The sequence below is a fragment of the Danio rerio genome, chromosome 6 (assembly GCF_049306965.1).
Source record: "Danio rerio strain Tuebingen ecotype United States chromosome 6, GRCz12tu, whole genome shotgun sequence".
Classification (NCBI taxonomy): Eukaryota; Metazoa; Chordata; class Actinopteri; order Cypriniformes; family Danionidae; genus Danio; species Danio rerio.
The window spans coordinates 44,239,018-44,257,836 of record NC_133181.1 but is presented as its reverse complement, the minus strand read 5'-3'; the positions used below and the strand labels follow the sequence as shown (position 1 = coordinate 44,257,836).

The following is an 18,819-nucleotide window of genomic DNA, read 5'->3' as shown; positions in this document are numbered from 1 at the left end:
AGGATATTTCTTTTATCTTTCACAGCTGAAAGAAAAGAAAAGAAATTATTTTTTTGCATCATTTATTCAATAAAGTGTATAAATGGTTGACTGAAAGGTTCTTTGGAGAAACCAAGAGTGGTTCCTCTTTGCCATTGTAGTGAAACCCCCCCCTCCCTTAATTTTAAAGTGTATCTTTAAGAACATTTGACTAATCTGTATAATATTTTTCCACTATAAAGGATCATTTTTTTGTTTGTTTACTTTTTGTAATGATATGGTTATTGCACAGATTCCACCGAGGCTAATTGGAAAACTTTATTTTGTTTGTTGGAATGTGATGAACAGCAGATCTCTCTTACCTTGTAGTTCCACATTCAGCTCTTTCTCCTAAAAGTGAGAAGAAAGAGAGAAAGAGGGGGAGGAGTCAGACATGATTATTAGTATGATCTCATGCACTGGGGGCTGTGGTGAGAGTTGCTGGCCAGTGCTATTGAAGAGCAGATGAATGAATGAGTGGACAGACACACTGAGCTGCACACAAAGACCAGCACTGGTCACCACAGAAACCTTGCAAGGGCCCTGCAGGGTGTCAGAACGGAACTAAATGGAGTAAATAAGTCTGTATGTGTGTGTAGATAGGGAGTGCACCAAGCAATTCATTTTACATTGGTGACACTGAGCGATGTTTCTGATGGCTCACTAAGCTTCTTTGTCCCAATGAGTGTGCTCAAAAGAGTTCCCTGGTATTGCCACAAAACAAACAATGAAAAATACAGGCAGCCACGAACTATAACACACAAAAAAAATCAAACAAAAAAAAAATGAACAAAACTGACGAACAAACTGAAGTTTATGTTTTTAATCTCAAAACATTAATTTGTTTTTAAAAGTACAAAAATAATTAAATGAAACATGAATAAAACTCTTGAGAAGGCCAATAAAATAATTATTGCAGGTATATTTATTGATGACTACCCCTAAATCTTTTAAAAGATAAAATTAAATTAAATAAAAATATATATAATAAAATAAACAGGTATAATTACGTATAATTAAGTATTGTTTAAATATTATAATAATCTAATAAAATAAAATATTTAAAAATATATATAAATAAATCAAATTAATTTTATTTGAATTTTAACATTTAGACTTTAAAACAGGTATCAATAATATCAGTAAAGTATTGTTAAAGTATAAGATTAGTAATAATAATAATAATAATAATTATTATTATACAATTTAAAAAAACAAATAAATTGATTTTAATCTAATTTAATAAAATAAAATAAATTGAACAGGTATCATTATTATCAGTAAAGTATTGTTTAAGTATAATAATAATAATAATAATATTAATAATAATAATAATAATAATCAAAACACTGTGAGATAAAAAAAACTAACAAACTGACAGTTTCTGTTTTTTTAATTTCAAATATTAATTAATTAAAGAATACAAAACAATAAAATAAAATAAAACAAAAACTCACAGAAAGGTCAATAAAATAATTATTGCAGGAATATTTCTTTATGACTACCACTTAAATCTTTTTTTTAAATAAAATAAAACAGGTATCATTAATGCCAGTAAAGTATTTTTTTTAATAAACCTCTACTACTACTTCTACTACTACTACTACTACTACTACTACTACTAATAATAATAATAATAATAATAATAATAATAATAATAATAGTAATATGAGTGCTACTACTATTAATAATATTACAACAATTATTTATACTAATAGTAATACTACAACAATTATTTGAAATAATAATAAGAAGTAAAACTAAAATTACATTTCAACAGCACCTTCCAATAATACCAACCAAGTTCTTCCCATTCACCACGTAATAAGGTGGAACCACTAATGTTTCTACATGGGTACTTTAGAGATGTGAAGTGGCCCTCAAATCATTTCATTCCACTGAATCTGCATAGCCAATGAAGTGGCTCCCATGTGCCTTTGCTATGCCCTCTAAAACCATTCCAAAAACTGAAAGGCTTTTGTCCTGCCAGCTGAGGGTTAAAAAAAAGATTCAGGATGCTTTCCAAAGACTTTTCTGGATGCTAGTTTTACATGCAGGACATTCGCAAACAGTTTATTCTTCCACATCACTCATTTAAATGATAAGCGTGAACATTTATACCAGGTGGCATGGCAACCCTTGATAACATTAATGAAGAGAATTAGATGTGCCAAGCTAATTGGCTTAATGGATGGAGAATCAATTAGGTGAATAATTTAAAAACATGGGCGGTTCCTGCAGCAACCATATGCGACAAACTCATGCATATCAGTGCTCATGAGGATCCTTAATTAGTCTTCAAATGTAAGGTCATAAATAGTCTTCTTTTTACATGCGAGTTCTTAAATACTATATATTTAAACCAAACAAAATGCTTATAACTGAATATTTGACCGAATTCAAACTAATTTCCAATTTTCGTATTATTTTTTATGATTTTTTTATGACAGTTTGCAGCATTTACAACATAGCAGCATATATCACAATGCTTTTTGTGAAGAATTATATTTTTATCATGTGATGTGGATATATTAAAGTATCATAGGAGCAAGATTGCTATTGTAATTAAAATATCAGCACATTTGCTGATTAGATATTTTATTATATTTAGATAAACTGGTAAACACTGTCAGTTACATTGTATTGACAATAATATAGTCAATGTTAATTTATCAAAAACTAAAACAACACATCTAAAAATACCAAGATATGCTCATTTGTTCTGAACAAATTAGTTGGTTATTAATTATTCAGTGATCCATTCAGAATGAGTCTCTCGCATTGTTCTTTATTTTTTCATTTGAACGAATTGCTTGAACAAATGATTAACTTAAATGCATTAAAGGAGTGGCCCAAAACGATATTATATTTGAAACCTTAGTTTATTTGTAATGTAGCTAAGTGAAAATACACAAAATTACTGAATGTAATACACTCAAAGTTCAATGCAAAGGGAGACATTGGCTTTTACAGAGTTAGCTCAGCAAAGCCTACAGTGAACGAAGTTTAGAGACTACAAAAAAAAAAAAAAAAAAAATACATCCGCTAAAAAGCCGTCCAACGGCTGCTATTTCTACAGAGCTTGTTCTGTTTCTATATTTAGGCTTCCAAAGGACTGAACACAAAAAGAAAAGTGCCCATTAAGTTACCATTTAATTTGAATTATCTTCCACAGAATTATACAATATTTTTAGCTCTGGCATTTGACAAAGAAGAACTTCAAGAATCTCTCCCAGTTCAGTGCTAGATTCCACTTAAAACTCCTCATAGAAGGAGCAGCTCCAACCAGAAGAAGCTGTGGATTGTGAGCCACAATCTGTAATTGTTTTTATTTGTTAAAATTGATCTATTACATGCACAGTTTCTAGTGTTACTGGTATGTTGTAGCAAGAATGTAAATACAGATGTAAACAATGAGAAATGCTGATTCAGGCTCAAACTGAAACAGCTAAGCTGACTGACACTATTTACACAACAGCAAATCGTGTGCTAGTAGAGGTGTGGCGCTTCTTGATGATGTGTAGCCGATCCGCAAATCACAGCACATTGTGTTAGCTGACCAATCAGAACCTCTAGAGGGGGCGGGGCTTTCAGAGGAACTAGGAAATATGATAGTTCTTTTCATGTTAGCTGAGTAGATGTATATAATCAAAGTAAAGTATGTGAAAAAATAACATGATTTTTTACAAATGAAGCATGAGCACACATTGCTTTGCACCCCACAAACAAAACCAAGCCTTAAAAATACACTCCTTTAAGTCAGTGAGTTATATTGTATTGTTATTGATAAGTTTCTGCATTCGTATATAAAATACATTTTGTATAATGCAGATAAAAAGCTCCAAAAATCAATTAAAGGTGGTGAAAATTGACAATTAAAAAAAAGTTAAACACATATTTTCTGCGAACAGACCAGTCAATAGAAAATGAATAATATGAATGTGTTGTTGTTTAATATGAGTTAGTATGCATGTGAGTGTGTTGAATTTCGTCAGATTATTTACCATGATCTTAAATATATACTCCCTGGTTTCAAAAACTTTAAAACCTACTACAGTTTAGTTCTATAGAACACAATTTAAAAAAAAATTGATTCTGGTAGCTGGCATCCATATATTTTTTCTATATGGAAGTCGATGAGTCCCAGCAATCAGCATTTTTCAAAATATCTTTTGTGTTCAACAGAAGAAAGAAACTTATAAAGATTTAAAACCTCATGACGGAATATAAATGATCAGGTATTCTACATTTATGCGTGAACTATACCTTTAAGGCTAGTCCTAAATTAAACTGCATTTTTGAGCCATCTCAACTGAAAATAACTTCCAGTGAGATATCTTAAAATACATCAGTGTCATTATTTGGTGTTATTGTGTGTTTTTAAGGCATTTTAATAAAAGCAGCTAAAATACCCTAATTTACAGTAACTAAGGCCTAGTTGTGGCTTTAACCAAGCAATGTTTGTGAAACTGTGCAATAGACTTCAATATAACTTTATGAGGTATGGTTATCACAATGAAGTCTAGTGTCATAAAAATATTCCACAATCTGAAAGAGAAATATATTTTTTGTTTAATCTATTCTATTCTCAGGTAAAGTGCTTTAAAAGGCATTGTTAAGCAATTTGCAGGGCAATTTTTAGCACTACATACTGTAGTATTGTAAACAGTAATGTCCATTTATTCCCCAGTGTGTTAACAGATATATGAACTGATTTGTATTTCTCCGGGTCTCAAAAAGCATTTAATTTGACTTTAAAAATCAGCTTTAGCCCTGTATATGCAGCAAATGCTCCACCACACACACTTTGGCTCATCTCGAGTGTCTGGTTTTACTCATCCGAGGAGGTGAAGTGTAATTGAGCACTCAGTCTGGTGAGGGGACAGGGGCAAGACTGGTCAGCGCTCATATATGTGGATGGCTGGACTCAGCTGGGGCGTCCCGCAGTGTGCCGTCATTAGATTATGAGCTGTCGCACCGGCAGCTGCCGAATTTTTCCCCCCTTGGTGCCACTGGCTGATTGATTGGGCGTAAACTGGCCGTAACTGAACTGACAAGAGGCCTTGTGGGAGACTCGGCCATGAAAGAAGGGTGTCTATAATCATGTGACAACAAAAGGGTACGCACTTAAAGGAATACTGAAGGTAATTTTCAGCTAAATGTCTTTGGATCGCATCTGTGTCATATAGCTGTAGATTTGTAAAATTAGAAAGGATGTCAAATGACACACACACACAGCTGTATATGTTTTTTTTGCTTTGTTTTTTTAAAGCACTAGTTTAAATTCTTCATTCCCTAAAAAAGCAAAGGAATAAAAACAGTCTTTATTAGATAAGATTTAGGTTAAAAGATTTTCTGTGGGCTTTGTTTAAATATTTATATTCTTTGCCTCAAGATAGACTACAGAAATAAAATAAATAAATAAGCTTTCCACTGATGTATGATTGGTTTGGGATTGGAAAATATTTGGTTAAAATACAACTATTTGAAAATCTAGAATCTGAGAGTTGAAAAGAATCTAAATATTAATAAATTCACCTCTAAAGTTGAACACATTTAGTTCTTAGCAATGCAAATTACCAATTAAAAATGAAGTTTCGATATATTTATGGTAGGACATTTACAACATATCTTCATGGAAAATTACCTTGAGATTCTAACGATTTTTGGAATACAGGATAAATTCTTTATCAAAGAAGTCCTTAACTTAAAAAAACAATAATCCCTACAATAATCAACCATCAACAGTCAAACTCTGTGTACATGTGCACACCATTTTGACCGTGTACTTGTCCATTTGTGTCTACATATGTGAGTAAAGTGTGTTTTTTTTTTTTTTTACATATTTATTTTCTGTTACCTATTTCTTGTCAACACTGTTAATAGCATATTGTTTTGTTTTGGAGTATGTCATTGTATTTTGCACTGTCTGTAATTCGCGGATGCGACACGGTGGCTCAGTGGTTAGCACTGTCGCCTCACAGCAAGAAGGTCGTTGGTTCGAGTTTGCATGTTCTCCCCATGTTGGAGTGGGTTTTCTGTGTGTACATCCGGTTTCCCCCTCAGTCCAAATACATGCGGTACAGGTAAATTGAATAAACTAAGTTGGCCGTAGTGTGTCTGTGTGAACGAGTGTATATGGATAATTCCCAGTACTAGGTTGCAGCTGCAAGGGCAATCGCTGTGTATAATGTATGCTAGATAAGTTGGCGGTTCATTCCGCTGTGGTGACACTTGATGAATAAAGGAACTAAGCCAAAGCAAAATGAATGAATGTATTTTGCACCGTATGGAGCCAGAACCTAAGCTTTTCACTCATCATAGCACACGTGCTGCTGATGATGTGACAATAAAATTATTTAAGTTTGATTTGATTTTAAATTAATAATTTTGCCCAAACTATGTATTATTGGCTATTGCCAAAAATACACCTGTGCAACTTTTGAGCTCCAGGGTCACATATTGTTAATATGTAATACACAATTGCCTGAACACACTGAGGGATACATCAAAATTACTGTCTACAACAGGCTGGAAGCCAGTCTGGTAAAAAAGGGTGTTTCTTTTTCTTAAAACGTGGACCTTTTTGCAGTTATTCACCTTATTTTCTATTTAATAATATCTTTAATTATTATTTCTATTTAAATCCTGCATTTTAGTGATATTTTAAGCACTATTTTTGGCTGGATTAGCTTGTCAGATGGTCATCAAAACTACACTTTTTGAAGTTCCAAAACAATTTGCTAAATATTTAAAATAAAGAAATGTGAATATAAATATAAAATGCCAATTCATTACATCATATACAAGTTAGTTTAAAAAAAAAAAAAAAAAAAAAAACAACGTCTATTTTCATTTATAGGACAAAAAACAATTTGGTCAGCACATTCCACTTTCCTCAGTCAGAATTTGGCCATCTGAATAATAAAAATAAATCACATTAATATTAATAATGTAGAGCTTCTTGATTTTTCTAATCTTTTTTTTTTTTGTTAGAAAAAGTAAATTTTGAAAGTTTATGGATAACAAAAAGTAGTCTAATCAGTATTAATTAATATCAAAATTAACTTTAACATGGGCCGCTTTTGGTGCTTTAAACCTTTTCATAGTTTTTTTTTTTCTTTCAAGAGTAAGGTCCAAGATTCAAAATAAAAGTTACTTGAAGTGAAAGATGACTTCACTTACATCAGATTCTATGTTTTTTGTTGTTGTTGTTGTTGCTGTTTGTTTTGCACAACTGGGTGTTGAACTATACTGTAATTAATGTCTTCTCAATTTATGATGGCACAACAGTCAAAATAAGACAAATGAGCTCATGTATGGGACAAATTCAGGACCGTTTATGAGCGGGGAGTGCGTCTTTCGATCCCCCCTGGCTACGAGCCTGAACAATAATATGAACGTGACATTAAAAATGACCCTCTATAATGCTTAACCATGCAGTTGAAAGCTCTATATAGCCAAGAATAGATCAGACAAGAAGTTTTGTAACTTTTTTTTCTGCCATAGACTAAATTATGATGACATGATCATATATTGAAGGCTCATAAAGTTACATTAACATGCATGTGAATGCTTGAGATTAAAGTAAAATCAATAAAATGACAGATTGATTTCAGACAGAGAATTTGAATACTGTTGTTTTTTACTTTTACTCTGCAGAAATATTACATTCTGGAGTTTAAATTAGATTTAAAACAGCACAATTTTTACTTGAGGTCCCAAACTTTTCAACCTCACCTCAGTCCATCTAGTCCAATTATTCCAGAAACATTCATACATTTTGCGCCCATTGCGAACTTTCAATTTCATACCCAACAGCGACCAAACTTGCAATTAGATGCCACAGGCTTAGCATTTCCAGAGAGAAAAGCATTTAATAAACAGACAACTCACCTTCCCCCAGAGTCTGTTTTAGCAGGTCATGCTTGGCCTGCAGCTTAATGATGAGGTTACTGCCGTTCAGGTACTCCTTGAATTTCTGCGACACAGATGAAGGCGTCAGTGAGCTAATGATTTTAATTGGATGTGACTAAAACAGAGGAGTGATGTGTGCTGCGGGCAACAAAGAACAGATTTGGCCATACTTTCCACGCCGCAAATTCAATCTGTTCAGATAGGAGGATTTAATTTCCGTCTCATTGGCGAGGCATGGGCCTTGTCACCAATGTTTTGCCGATTCGTGTGTGATGACTGAGTTGGGATAGATAGGTAGATAAACAGATAGATAGGACAAGCTAGCTAGACTTTCATATCAGTGTTTGCAGAGACCATTCCATGTATTAAAAGATTTACTGATAGTCTGGCGATCTTGAGGTCCAGGTTTTCAGCTTTATCTTTAAAAAAGTCTCATAAATATCAGGTTTTTGTATTTTATGTCCAAACCAAGCAATAATAGGGGCAGTCAGTCAAACAGTGGCCTATAAAATTCCAAATGAAACTGTTCCTTTCAAATTTAGAAGTTACACTTAAGTAGTGAAAAGCATGCCCAAATAATTAAAAACATAAAACTTGTTTGGTTTAATATAACAATTATAGCAGTTTAATGAGGGTTTAACTAAATAAAAGTGATAGTTAAAGGTTTCAAACCTTTATGAGTATCTTTCTACTGTTGAACACAAAAGATATTTTAAGGAAAGCTGGAAATCCGCAGCAATTAATTTCCATAGTATTTGTTTTTCCTACTATGAAAGCCAATGGTTACAGGTGTTCAGGTTACTTTAATATCTTCTTTTGTGTTCAACAGAAGGAGCAAAAACTCAAAAAGATTTATAAACACTTTAAGAGCACCTATTTTACCCCTTTTTTTTCAAGACTTAAGATAAGTCTTTTGTGTCTTCAGAATGTGTCTGTAAAGTTTCAGCTCAAAACACCCACCAGATTATTTACCACAGTTTTCCGAATATTGTCATTTTTGCTCTTAACACTTTGTAGCTGTGGCCTGTGCCTTTAATGCTGGTTCTTCCCACCCACCATTCCCACGTGCCTGTAAGAGTGTGCCCTCAATCTCCAATTGGGATAAACAGCACAGTGACAGACATGAAGGTAGAAGATCTCAACAAAACATTTGTGAGAAAAACTACAGTAAAGACTTCCCAATGATTATTTGATGTATTTGTTTTGGAGTAAATTTAAACCTTTAACATGTCATTACAAAGTTCACGCACGCACACACACACACAGACAGACAGACAGCGCGCGTTTAACTTGGCACTGTTTTTGCACTGCAAATGTGACAGGATACATGCTAATGTCCACTGCTGTATGGATATCTGTTATGTTAATGTACAAACCTGTGTACATTAACCTAATGTAAATAATGATTTAAAGTCTACAAACCGGGATTGAAGTGTCTTCTTTAATAATTGTGTTGACACACAGCTGTGGGGATACAGACGCAAAAATCGCTGTAACTCATTACAAACATGCACTGTTTTAAAAATGTAAAATTGATTCTTGATCACATTTGATGATGACTTACGATCACAGAGAGCTGAACAGATTTTTTAACCCCAATTGCTTTGCACATCCTGTCTTGCTGATTTGACTGTATGCTTTACTACGGAGACATGTTAATACGCAGCTGTCAATTAACTCGATGAACGGGAAAACTGCACTCCTACACCGCATGGGTGGGCCTCAAAATGGAAGGGACTTGAATCATACATTTTTGTCAGGACATTTGAAAAAATTGATGAATTATGAAAATATGATTTTCATCATAGGTGCCCTTTAAAACATTTAAATAATAGAAAAGAAATTCATTTTTGGGTGAACTATCCCTTTAGAGATTAAATAAACCCCATAAATTAATACAAAAACAATCTCAATTTTTATTTTAAAGGGTTGTGTAAAGAAGCTCAAAGCTTGTGTTAAGAAGCTTAAGAAGCTCAACAAGTTTTATGTGTGCGTGATATGATATTGTCCAATCAGCTCTGAAATAAAATATGCATTTATGTCTTCAGATAGTAAAGATGGCAGAGTCTTACATCCCACAAACCTCATTGAGTGTGTGGTAAAGCAAACTGCATTATTTGATTACATTTACAGCAATACTTTTTATTTATTCATCCAAAATTAACAAATTCCATGACATTTCAAGTTATAAAGTCAATATCACTTTATATAATTAAAACATAAATTAATTTCAAGCTGCACTCACTATTTTATCACATATAAATGAGCTAAAAATAATTAGGGTGCATGCAAAACTAGTGATAATGGTCTAAAAACAACTGGCCACTCACAGTGAAGTAAAAGACTTCTGTCTCCTGCTGATTGGCTCGTCTCTTTGCGATGTTTAACTTGCTCATGTAACTCTCTGAAGCCACAGATTTAATGGACTCAGTGGATCGGCTGTGTTGGAAGGCATCTGACACATCAAAGTCCTCCACTGTCAGCATGTCTTGTAAGGTCTGCATGGTGGCATCCAAGGTCTTGCGTACCTAATTAAACATAGCAGGGACTCGGTGAGGTGAAAAAGAGACCAGTGTGAACTTTCTGAATATTAGTTATGTAAGAGATGTGCTGTTCATATTATGCATCATGACTCATGGTTGACAAAAAAGTGTTAATCACTAGAAATGGGACAGATTGCCTATGTTAAATGGCTGACAGTTACATCCAACAATACAATCTACTCGACTTTCTTTCCTCAAATTCCCATTTTAAATTAAACCGTGTATATAAAGTTACTTTTATTGAACTAACAAGTTGATTTTTATTTATTTTTTTACCAGAAATGACACAGTATTCTCCCAAAAATTATAAGACGATGTACAAGAGGCACCATTGTGGAAACAACTATTTCTTTGAGTAAAAATGTTTCTTTAAGTAAAGATTCAAACCCTCAGTGACGCTCCAGAAGAAAACACAAAGCATTAAGAACTAGGGGGGTAAACATTTTTAAACGGGATGAAAATATTAAAAAAATATATTTTGTTGAAATATCTTTTTTCCTTCATTTAGCACTGCACTTTGGAAAACAACAGAAAATTCATGGATTCATCCCGAAACACAAATTAAGTGCAATTTACCTTAATCTTTAGATTATAAACCTTTTTACCCCCCAGCTCTCAATGCATTGTGTTTCCTTCTGGAGCATCAGTGAGGGTTTAAACCTTTTTAACAGTTGTGTTTGAGTCCCTAAATCACCCCCAGTGTGAAAAGATAGACCTCCCAATCATACAGTCACTGCTGGAAAGGGTTTAGAAGTGCAGAAGTTGCTGGAAAACATAAGAATCTACAGGACATTGAGGATTTTTTTTTTTTTGAAGAATAGCAGTCAGTTTAACTGTTTGGAACAAAAAAGAGACTCAAAAACAGCATCACAAAGCAGAAAAAGTACTTGTAGATCAGCAGGAAAACACACATTGGAAACCAAGGGGATGTACACTTTTGCAGAAAGTTACTGTAATAATTTCAGCTAGATTTTTGTGTAGTGAACTCTATGTAAGCATATTTTATGTAAAATATCTTACTCTTAGTCCTAAATAAAACAATTACATGCATTTTGTATGATCTCTCTTATTTTGTTTAAATTATTTACATTTAAACAAATTCTTCATGGGGTATAAAAAGATTTGAGCACAACTGTACATACTTGTATGTGTGTGTGTGTGTGTGTGTATGTGTGTGTGTGTGTGTGTGTGTGTGTGTGTGTGTGTGTGTGTGTGTGTGTGTATATGTGGATTACAGGGGCACAAAGTTGTATGAGGACATAGGTATGACTTAGTTGTATTCTATAAAGGTGGTTTACAGGGTCACACCTTAAGTCCCTCTAATTCAAAATGCTTAAACATCCTCCTAGATGATCCCAAGGTTTCCATATCCTGGACCAGGCCGTATCCTGAGCAGCTGCTGTGGTGATCATGGAATAGTGGAGAGCATGAGACTGATTCCTGTGACGCTCCAGAGACAGACAAGTCTTCGCTGAGGTCCAGCTTTCCAGCCTCCTGCGCCTAAACAGCAGCTCTGTACAAGACGTTTGGCCAGAGGAGAAATGGTCGTGCCCAAATGAGCCTGGTTTCTCTCAAGGTTTTTTAATCCTTCACTTTCGCCAATTAGTGAAGTTTTTTCTTCGCCAATGTCGCCACTGGCTTGCATGGTTTTCATCAATGGATTTGCTCTTCAGTGTTTGGACTCTCAGTAGTGATTATTAAACCACACTGAACTGAGCTAAACTGAACTGAACTTAAACACTGAAAACTGAACTACACTGTTTCAATTTACTATGATCTTCTATGTGAAGCCGCTTTGACACAATCTACATTGTAAAAGCACTATACAAAAAAATGGAAAGTGAATTGAATAGAATACATAACGAGGTCTTTTGATATTCAATTTTTGTCACAGGTTTACTGTACCAGGAGTTGGAATAAGGGGTAGGAGTAGGGCCATTTTATAAGTGATGTTTACTGTATAAAATAAATTATGCCTAAGGAGTGTCCCTGTAAACTGTTGGAATAAATGAACTATGAGAACACAGTCCAGGAGACTCGAACAAGCAGAATTTCTCTATTGAGATGTGTATTTAGTCATACAGCGTCCACAGGAGTCTCTTACAGTGACAAGAGAAGTCTGTAACAAGTCTTTCGCAAATCTGAAATCTGAAGTCTAATTTGAGACAGAGTCGTCCTGTCTAATATGTGTTTTAGGAGGGGACAGAGTTTGTAGGTGGAGACATAGATAACGGGCGTGACTAATTTTACTTAAAGATCTTGTTTTAGGTTCTTGAATAGATCCTGAGGTTTTACCTGCTCTGATCCGCTTGAAAGTACTTAAAACACTGTCAAAACAGAACATGTGTCTTCAGTTTTTCAATCCAATTATTATCAAGGTATGAAAAAACTTTTGTGCGCACATAAAATTAAATAAAAGTCTTTATCTAACTTTATCTTGTAGCTTGATAATATTCTGATTGAACCACTAAAGACATATGATGATTTCTAATGATGTTTTTAGGGACCTTCGTGGAGCATTGCTGTCTATAGAAGGTAAGAGCTCTCGGATTTCATCAAAAATTTCTTAATTTGTTTTCCAAATACAAATGAAGGTCTCAGGCGTTTAAAATCAGTCAGGTCAGTAATTCAAATGAATTTTTGCCACAGGTTTCTTGTTAGAGGAGTTGGGTTAAGGGGTAGGAGTAGGGCCATTTTATAAGTGATGTTTACTGTGTAAAATAAATTATGCCTAAGGAGTGTCCCTGTAAACTGTTGGAATAAATGAATGATGAGAACACAGTCCAGGCGACTCAAACAAGCAGAATTTCTCTATTGAGATGTGTATTTAGTCATACAGCGTCCACAGGAGTCTCTTACAGTGACAACAGAAGTCTGTAACAAGTCTTTCGCAAATCTGAAATCAAGTCTAATTTGAGACAGAGTCGTCCTGTCTAATATGTGTTTTAGGAGGGGACAGAGTTTGTAGGTGGAGACATAGATAACGGGCGTGACTAATTTTACTTAAAGATCTTGTTTTAGGGTCTTGAATAGATCCTGAGGTTTCACCTGCTCTGATCCGCTTGAAAGTATCACCCAAAGACAAAGTCAGGGAATTCCGGTCCCGGAAAAGCAGTTGAGAATGAATAAATGAATAATTTTTATAATAATTGGAATAAAAATGTAAAATGAGATTCATGTCTGCAAAAGCTTCTATCCTTTACTATGATACCTACAAGTCCAGTGTGTTCATGTACATTTTAACCCATAAGCAGGAGAAACTAACATCTCAAAACTCGGCATCAGCCCAGACACCAAAACTAGACGTGTGGGCTCAAATAACGGGGCCAGTTTTGAAGTCAAACCACAAATGATCAGTGAGCGTGCACACTACTGATTATACAGCTTAAAAACCTCTATATTCCCTCGTTATCCCAATCATCTCTTTAAGATCAGATTTAATTCAACCCCAGGACCAAAGATCACTCACATCATTGTATAAAATCAAAGACTGTCTGAACGCTGTAGTGATTGCTGTATAATTCGGCCTCGGGCCCTAACAGATTAATGTGGCACATTTTCTATATGACACTGAATCATCAATTACTAGCTGGTTATGAGACACAAAGTGATAAGGGCAAGATTAAGTCATCAATACATACAGACGGGGACTATTACAGAGTCCATTAGCACCTGCATACACTTAGTTGGATTGTATTGCATTCGGCTCTCTCAAGACAAAAGAATCACCCTTACCACAGACCAAACATCTAGATAATCATTTCAAACCCTCAAATAAAAAACAAGCCATTAACAGATGAGATTGCTAAAAATACTCTCAGCTCCCAGGAAAGATGGGCTAAATTGCAATGAGTTTGATTGCTAGGCTGGAGTATCCTCTGGAGTGCTTTAAAAATGGCATTGGGAAAAAAAAGCGTGAGTAAAGTAAAGCCGAGGGCTCTCTGAGTGCTAAAGACTTGCGAAACAGGCAGCAGGGCTTTCTGAAGAGTTATGACTCAGACTAAAGAAGCTGACGAATCTTCAGAGTGAGCAGGTGTAGGTACAACTCAACCATTTTCTAAGCACTACCGAGGTCTGTACAGCGTATAGATCTTAAGGTAAAGTCAACAGGACGCAGTTTGCAACCTATTAAACTTCTGTCATTTGATGTAATGTGTTTGAATTGGAGGGACTGAAAAGTATAAGAGGGTCTTGTGATGTCAGCTCAAAGGAAAATTCATTTTCCCCATAGATTAACACACTTTTTGTATTCTGAATTAAACGGATAGTTCACCCATCCCTGAAAATTTTATCAATAATTAATCATCATTCCAAACCCCTGAGACATTCTTTCGTCTTTAGAAAACAAATTAGAATATTTTTCAGTGAAAATTGAGAGATTCTTTATAGACGGCAATGGTTTCTGCTTGGTCAGAGAAGTTCAGAAAGTCCAAAAAGGTACTTAAAACACTGTCAAAACAGAACATGTGTCTTCAGTTTTTCAATCCAACTATTATCAAGGTATGAAAAAAACTTTTGTGCGCACATAAAATTAAATAAAAGCCTTTAACTAACTTTATCTTGTAGCTTGATAATATTCTGATTGAACCACTAAAGACATATGATGATTTCTGATGATGTTTTTAGGGACCTTCCAGGAGCATTGCTGTCTATAGAGGGTAAGAGCTCTCGGATTTTATCAAAAATATCTTAATTTATTTTCCAAATACAAATGAAGGTCTCAGACGTTTAAAATCAGTCAGGTCAGTAATTAATAACATAATTGTCCTTATTAGGTGAACTATACTTTTAAGCTGCAGTCACAAAGGAAAATGGGAGAAAAATCTACAGCAAATGTGTGATGATATTACGTCAAGATGGACAAAAATCTCTGAGGATTTTTTTTGTCACTTTCTTGAATCAGTCACAATGAAATAAAGTAATCCTGAAGGCCCAACCTTCTACTTGCAAGGTGTTTCTAATAAAGTTGCCAGCGAGGATATATTGCAACACTACTGACAATAAACCCTTTGTGTCCTTGAAATTTCTTTAATGTGACTGCAACTTTAGACAGGGGTCTTCTGATTGACACTGTAAATCCACCAAGCAGTTCTTTTATATGATTTGAGGTGGATTTAAGTCTGAAATCTGATTTAACTTGAAGAACAAAGTAGATTAAACAGTAGCGAGTAACAAGCTCTGAATATATCTCAAGATTCAATTCCTTGAACCACACACACACACACACACACACACACACACACACACACACACACACACACACACAAAACTGCAAATCAAATGACTAGATCTTCAACTAAAGCATTCAGTGTAGCTGCCTGGTGCCGTATCGGTAAACTTACCGTACCGTAACTTTTTCTCCCAGCAGACTGATAAAGATGTGCGCTACTTTTTAGATAAAAACAGTCAAATAGGAGCTAGCAGTTTTTTAGAAAGCCTCTTGTTATTTTAGTATGAAATATACATCACAGTCAGTGAACCGTCTGGGCGTGTGGCGCCTGAAGTTGAGGCTAATTAATTTTTTTCTGAGAGCTGGATTGCATGATAACGTATGAAAGTCCAAATGTAGGTTTGGGAGAAGCCTACATCATTACATGCCAATGTAACTAGCAGTCACAGCCCCATCCCAGTGGCAATTCTTCCATCATCCTTCCATCTGCCCATCTGTCTTTTTTTCATTCCTGTTATTATAAAATCCTATTATTATAAAATGCGGCAAGTGGAAACTGATAATTCTTACCTCCTCGTTCTCAATTTTGAGCGTGGCCAATCGGGACTGCAGCTGGTGGAAACGCATCAGCAGTTCAGTCTGCACGGGCTGCTGGGCACTAACCTGGCACACCTGAGAAGCATACAAAACAAAATGTGCAGCATTTTACTACAGGTCTTTTTTTTTTTTTTTTTTAGATCTTTTAGTCTAAACATTTAGATGCACAGTTGAAGTCAGAATTATTAGCCCAACTGAATTATTCACTTGTTTATTCACTGTTTATTTTTTCTTCCAATTTCTGTTTAACAGAGAGAAGACTTTTTTCAGCACATTTCTAAACATAATGGTTTTAATAACTAATTTCTAATAACTGATTTCATTTTACTTTTGCAATGATGACAGTAAATAATATTTGACTAGATATTTCTATACAGCTTAAAGTGACATTTAAAGGCTTTTAAATTTATTAGGTTAACTGGTAAACAGTGGTTTGTATCGAAAAAAAAATTTAGCTTAAAAGGGCTAATATTTTTGACATTAAAATGTTTTTTACAAAATTAAAAACGGCTTTTATTCTAGCCGAAATAAAACAAATAAGACTTTTTCCAGAAGAAAAAATATTATCAGACATACTGTGAAAATTTCCTTGCTCTGTTAAACATTTATTTTAGAAATATTTAAAAAAGAAAAAAAATCTAAGGGGGCTAATAATTCTGACATCTACTGTATATTTTTTAGTCATATAATGATAGTCATATTGTATAAGGATGCATTCAAACAGTACTAAAAAGTGATTTAGACATTTAGAAAATTGTATTTTATTTTCTAAATTTGATCTCCACTGTATTTTCCATATGATATAGCATAAACTAGCATAAAATTATATATTTATATAATAATGATATACACAAACAATTACCCATATTATGCTAGTTTATGCTAGATTTCCTTATCTTTATTATAGCATTTCTGTCAGGAGTTTGCATGTTCTCCCTGTGTTGGCATGGGTTTCCTCCTTCAGCTCCAGTTTCCAGTGCATGAGTGCTTGTGTGGATGTGATTTAATGGATGAATGAAGGAATGTTTCCCAGTATTGGGTTGTGGCTGGAAGGGCATCCGCTGCATAAAATATATGCCATATTAGTTGGTGGTTCATTCTGCTGTGGCAACCCCTGATAATTAAGGGACTAAGCTGAAGGAAAATGAATGAATGAATGAATATCTCTACTGTATGTTAAAGATAATATAGAATACACTAGCATAATAGGGTTAATGATAAATATAAATAAAGAGTCATAAATAATGATGTTGGTAGTTGTTAGTAGTAGTTTATGCTATATCATCTGTAACATACAAATTCAGATGTCTAGGTCACTATTTTGGTACTGCTATCTGACATTATTCCAACAGAAGTATAAGAGCAGTTTTAGGGATGTCATATTACTTATTAAAGCAACCTGGTTTGAGTTTCTTGAATTAAGACATGTTGAAACTGTTTTGTTTCCAGTGTCATGTGTATAAAATATAATATATATTCTCTTGAAAATTCTTTACTGTCAAATGTAAACTCCTTTTAGGAAATCACCATTCAATATGAATTATTCTAAATATATTATTTAAAGAGGAGATCATCTCACGAAATAGTCTTTTGTCGTCATCTAAAATATCATGTGGCAAAGCAAACTGTCATGAATCTAGCCCTGAGACTATAAACGATTAGGTATGGAAAAGTCAAGGTTTTAATACCGCTGAAATGTTCTGTTATACTGTTCTTAAGGTTTATGTAAGGTATTTTATGTATTTTTTATGTTTTGTAAAGAAATCTGTATTTTTGAAACTTTTGAAAAGAAAAAGGCAGAAGTCAATGATTTATTTTAACTATCAAGCCTGACATGTTTACTCTTCAAAAATATTATATATGTTTCTTAAAATAAATTGTTCCATGGGGAATTTTTTTGTTTGTTTCTTTTTGTTTTACCAAGACATTTAAAAATTATTTATTTAAGAGCAGCAATCACAATTCCGTGAAATCATGGTATTTTTATCCAAGGTCGTCAGAAACTTATACCAGGCTTAAGCCTACATGAATCATGGCCCCTTTCATACAGCAATACTGGTAAATATCCCAAAAAATTTTTAAAAGTGCTGTTTACACAGTTAAGAACGTTCTGGGATTTGTCCAGGAAAGACGGTCACAGGTCCAAAAATGACCTCTAAACAGCTGCACTTGTATTTGTAATCATAGGAGTGGTTTGGATTTTTTGATGGTTGATGGTACATAACGTGCACACGCATCAAGCAGCTGAAGCAGAGCTTGAAGGTAAACAAACAGCGGTTTATCATAAGGATTTTACCAATAATGTTTTCCACAGTTAACATTAAGAAGGAACATAGAAACGTTATCTGTCTAACAACTAGCAGCTAAATGTGTCTGGGAAAATATTCTCATAAACAGCATCTCACTTCAGCGCGTTGTAAACGTGAGCACGCTGTTTCCGGAAATTTTCATTTGCGTTCACACAGAGTAGCATTCCGGCAGATTACCGGTTATGTTACAACTTCTCTTTCCGGAAAATTGACAAAACATATTTACCGGTATTTTCAAAAAGGGCCTGTTCAAACATGATCCCAT

General features: G+C 34.2%; 1 protein-coding gene across 3 annotated transcripts in view; it reads right to left on the bottom strand.

Moving 5' to 3' along the window:
- Positions 1-18,819, bottom strand: part of srgap3 (SLIT-ROBO Rho GTPase activating protein 3) — a 207,656-nt gene that overhangs the window by 48,010 nt on the left and 140,827 nt on the right. For all 3 annotated transcript variants that reach the window (XR_012408115.1, XM_005166115.6, XM_684980.11), the window contains exons 8-11: positions 16,219-16,320; positions 10,266-10,463; positions 7,915-7,999; positions 342-369 (exon numbers count right to left, since the gene is read on the bottom strand). Coding sequence is in view for 2 of the 3 variants with exons in the window: in XM_005166115.6 (XP_005166172.1) it covers positions 342-369; positions 7,915-7,999; positions 10,266-10,463; positions 16,219-16,320 (413 nt within the window). In the remaining variant the exon portion in view is untranslated. The remainder of the gene's footprint in view (positions 1-341; positions 370-7,914; positions 8,000-10,265; positions 10,464-16,218; positions 16,321-18,819) is intronic.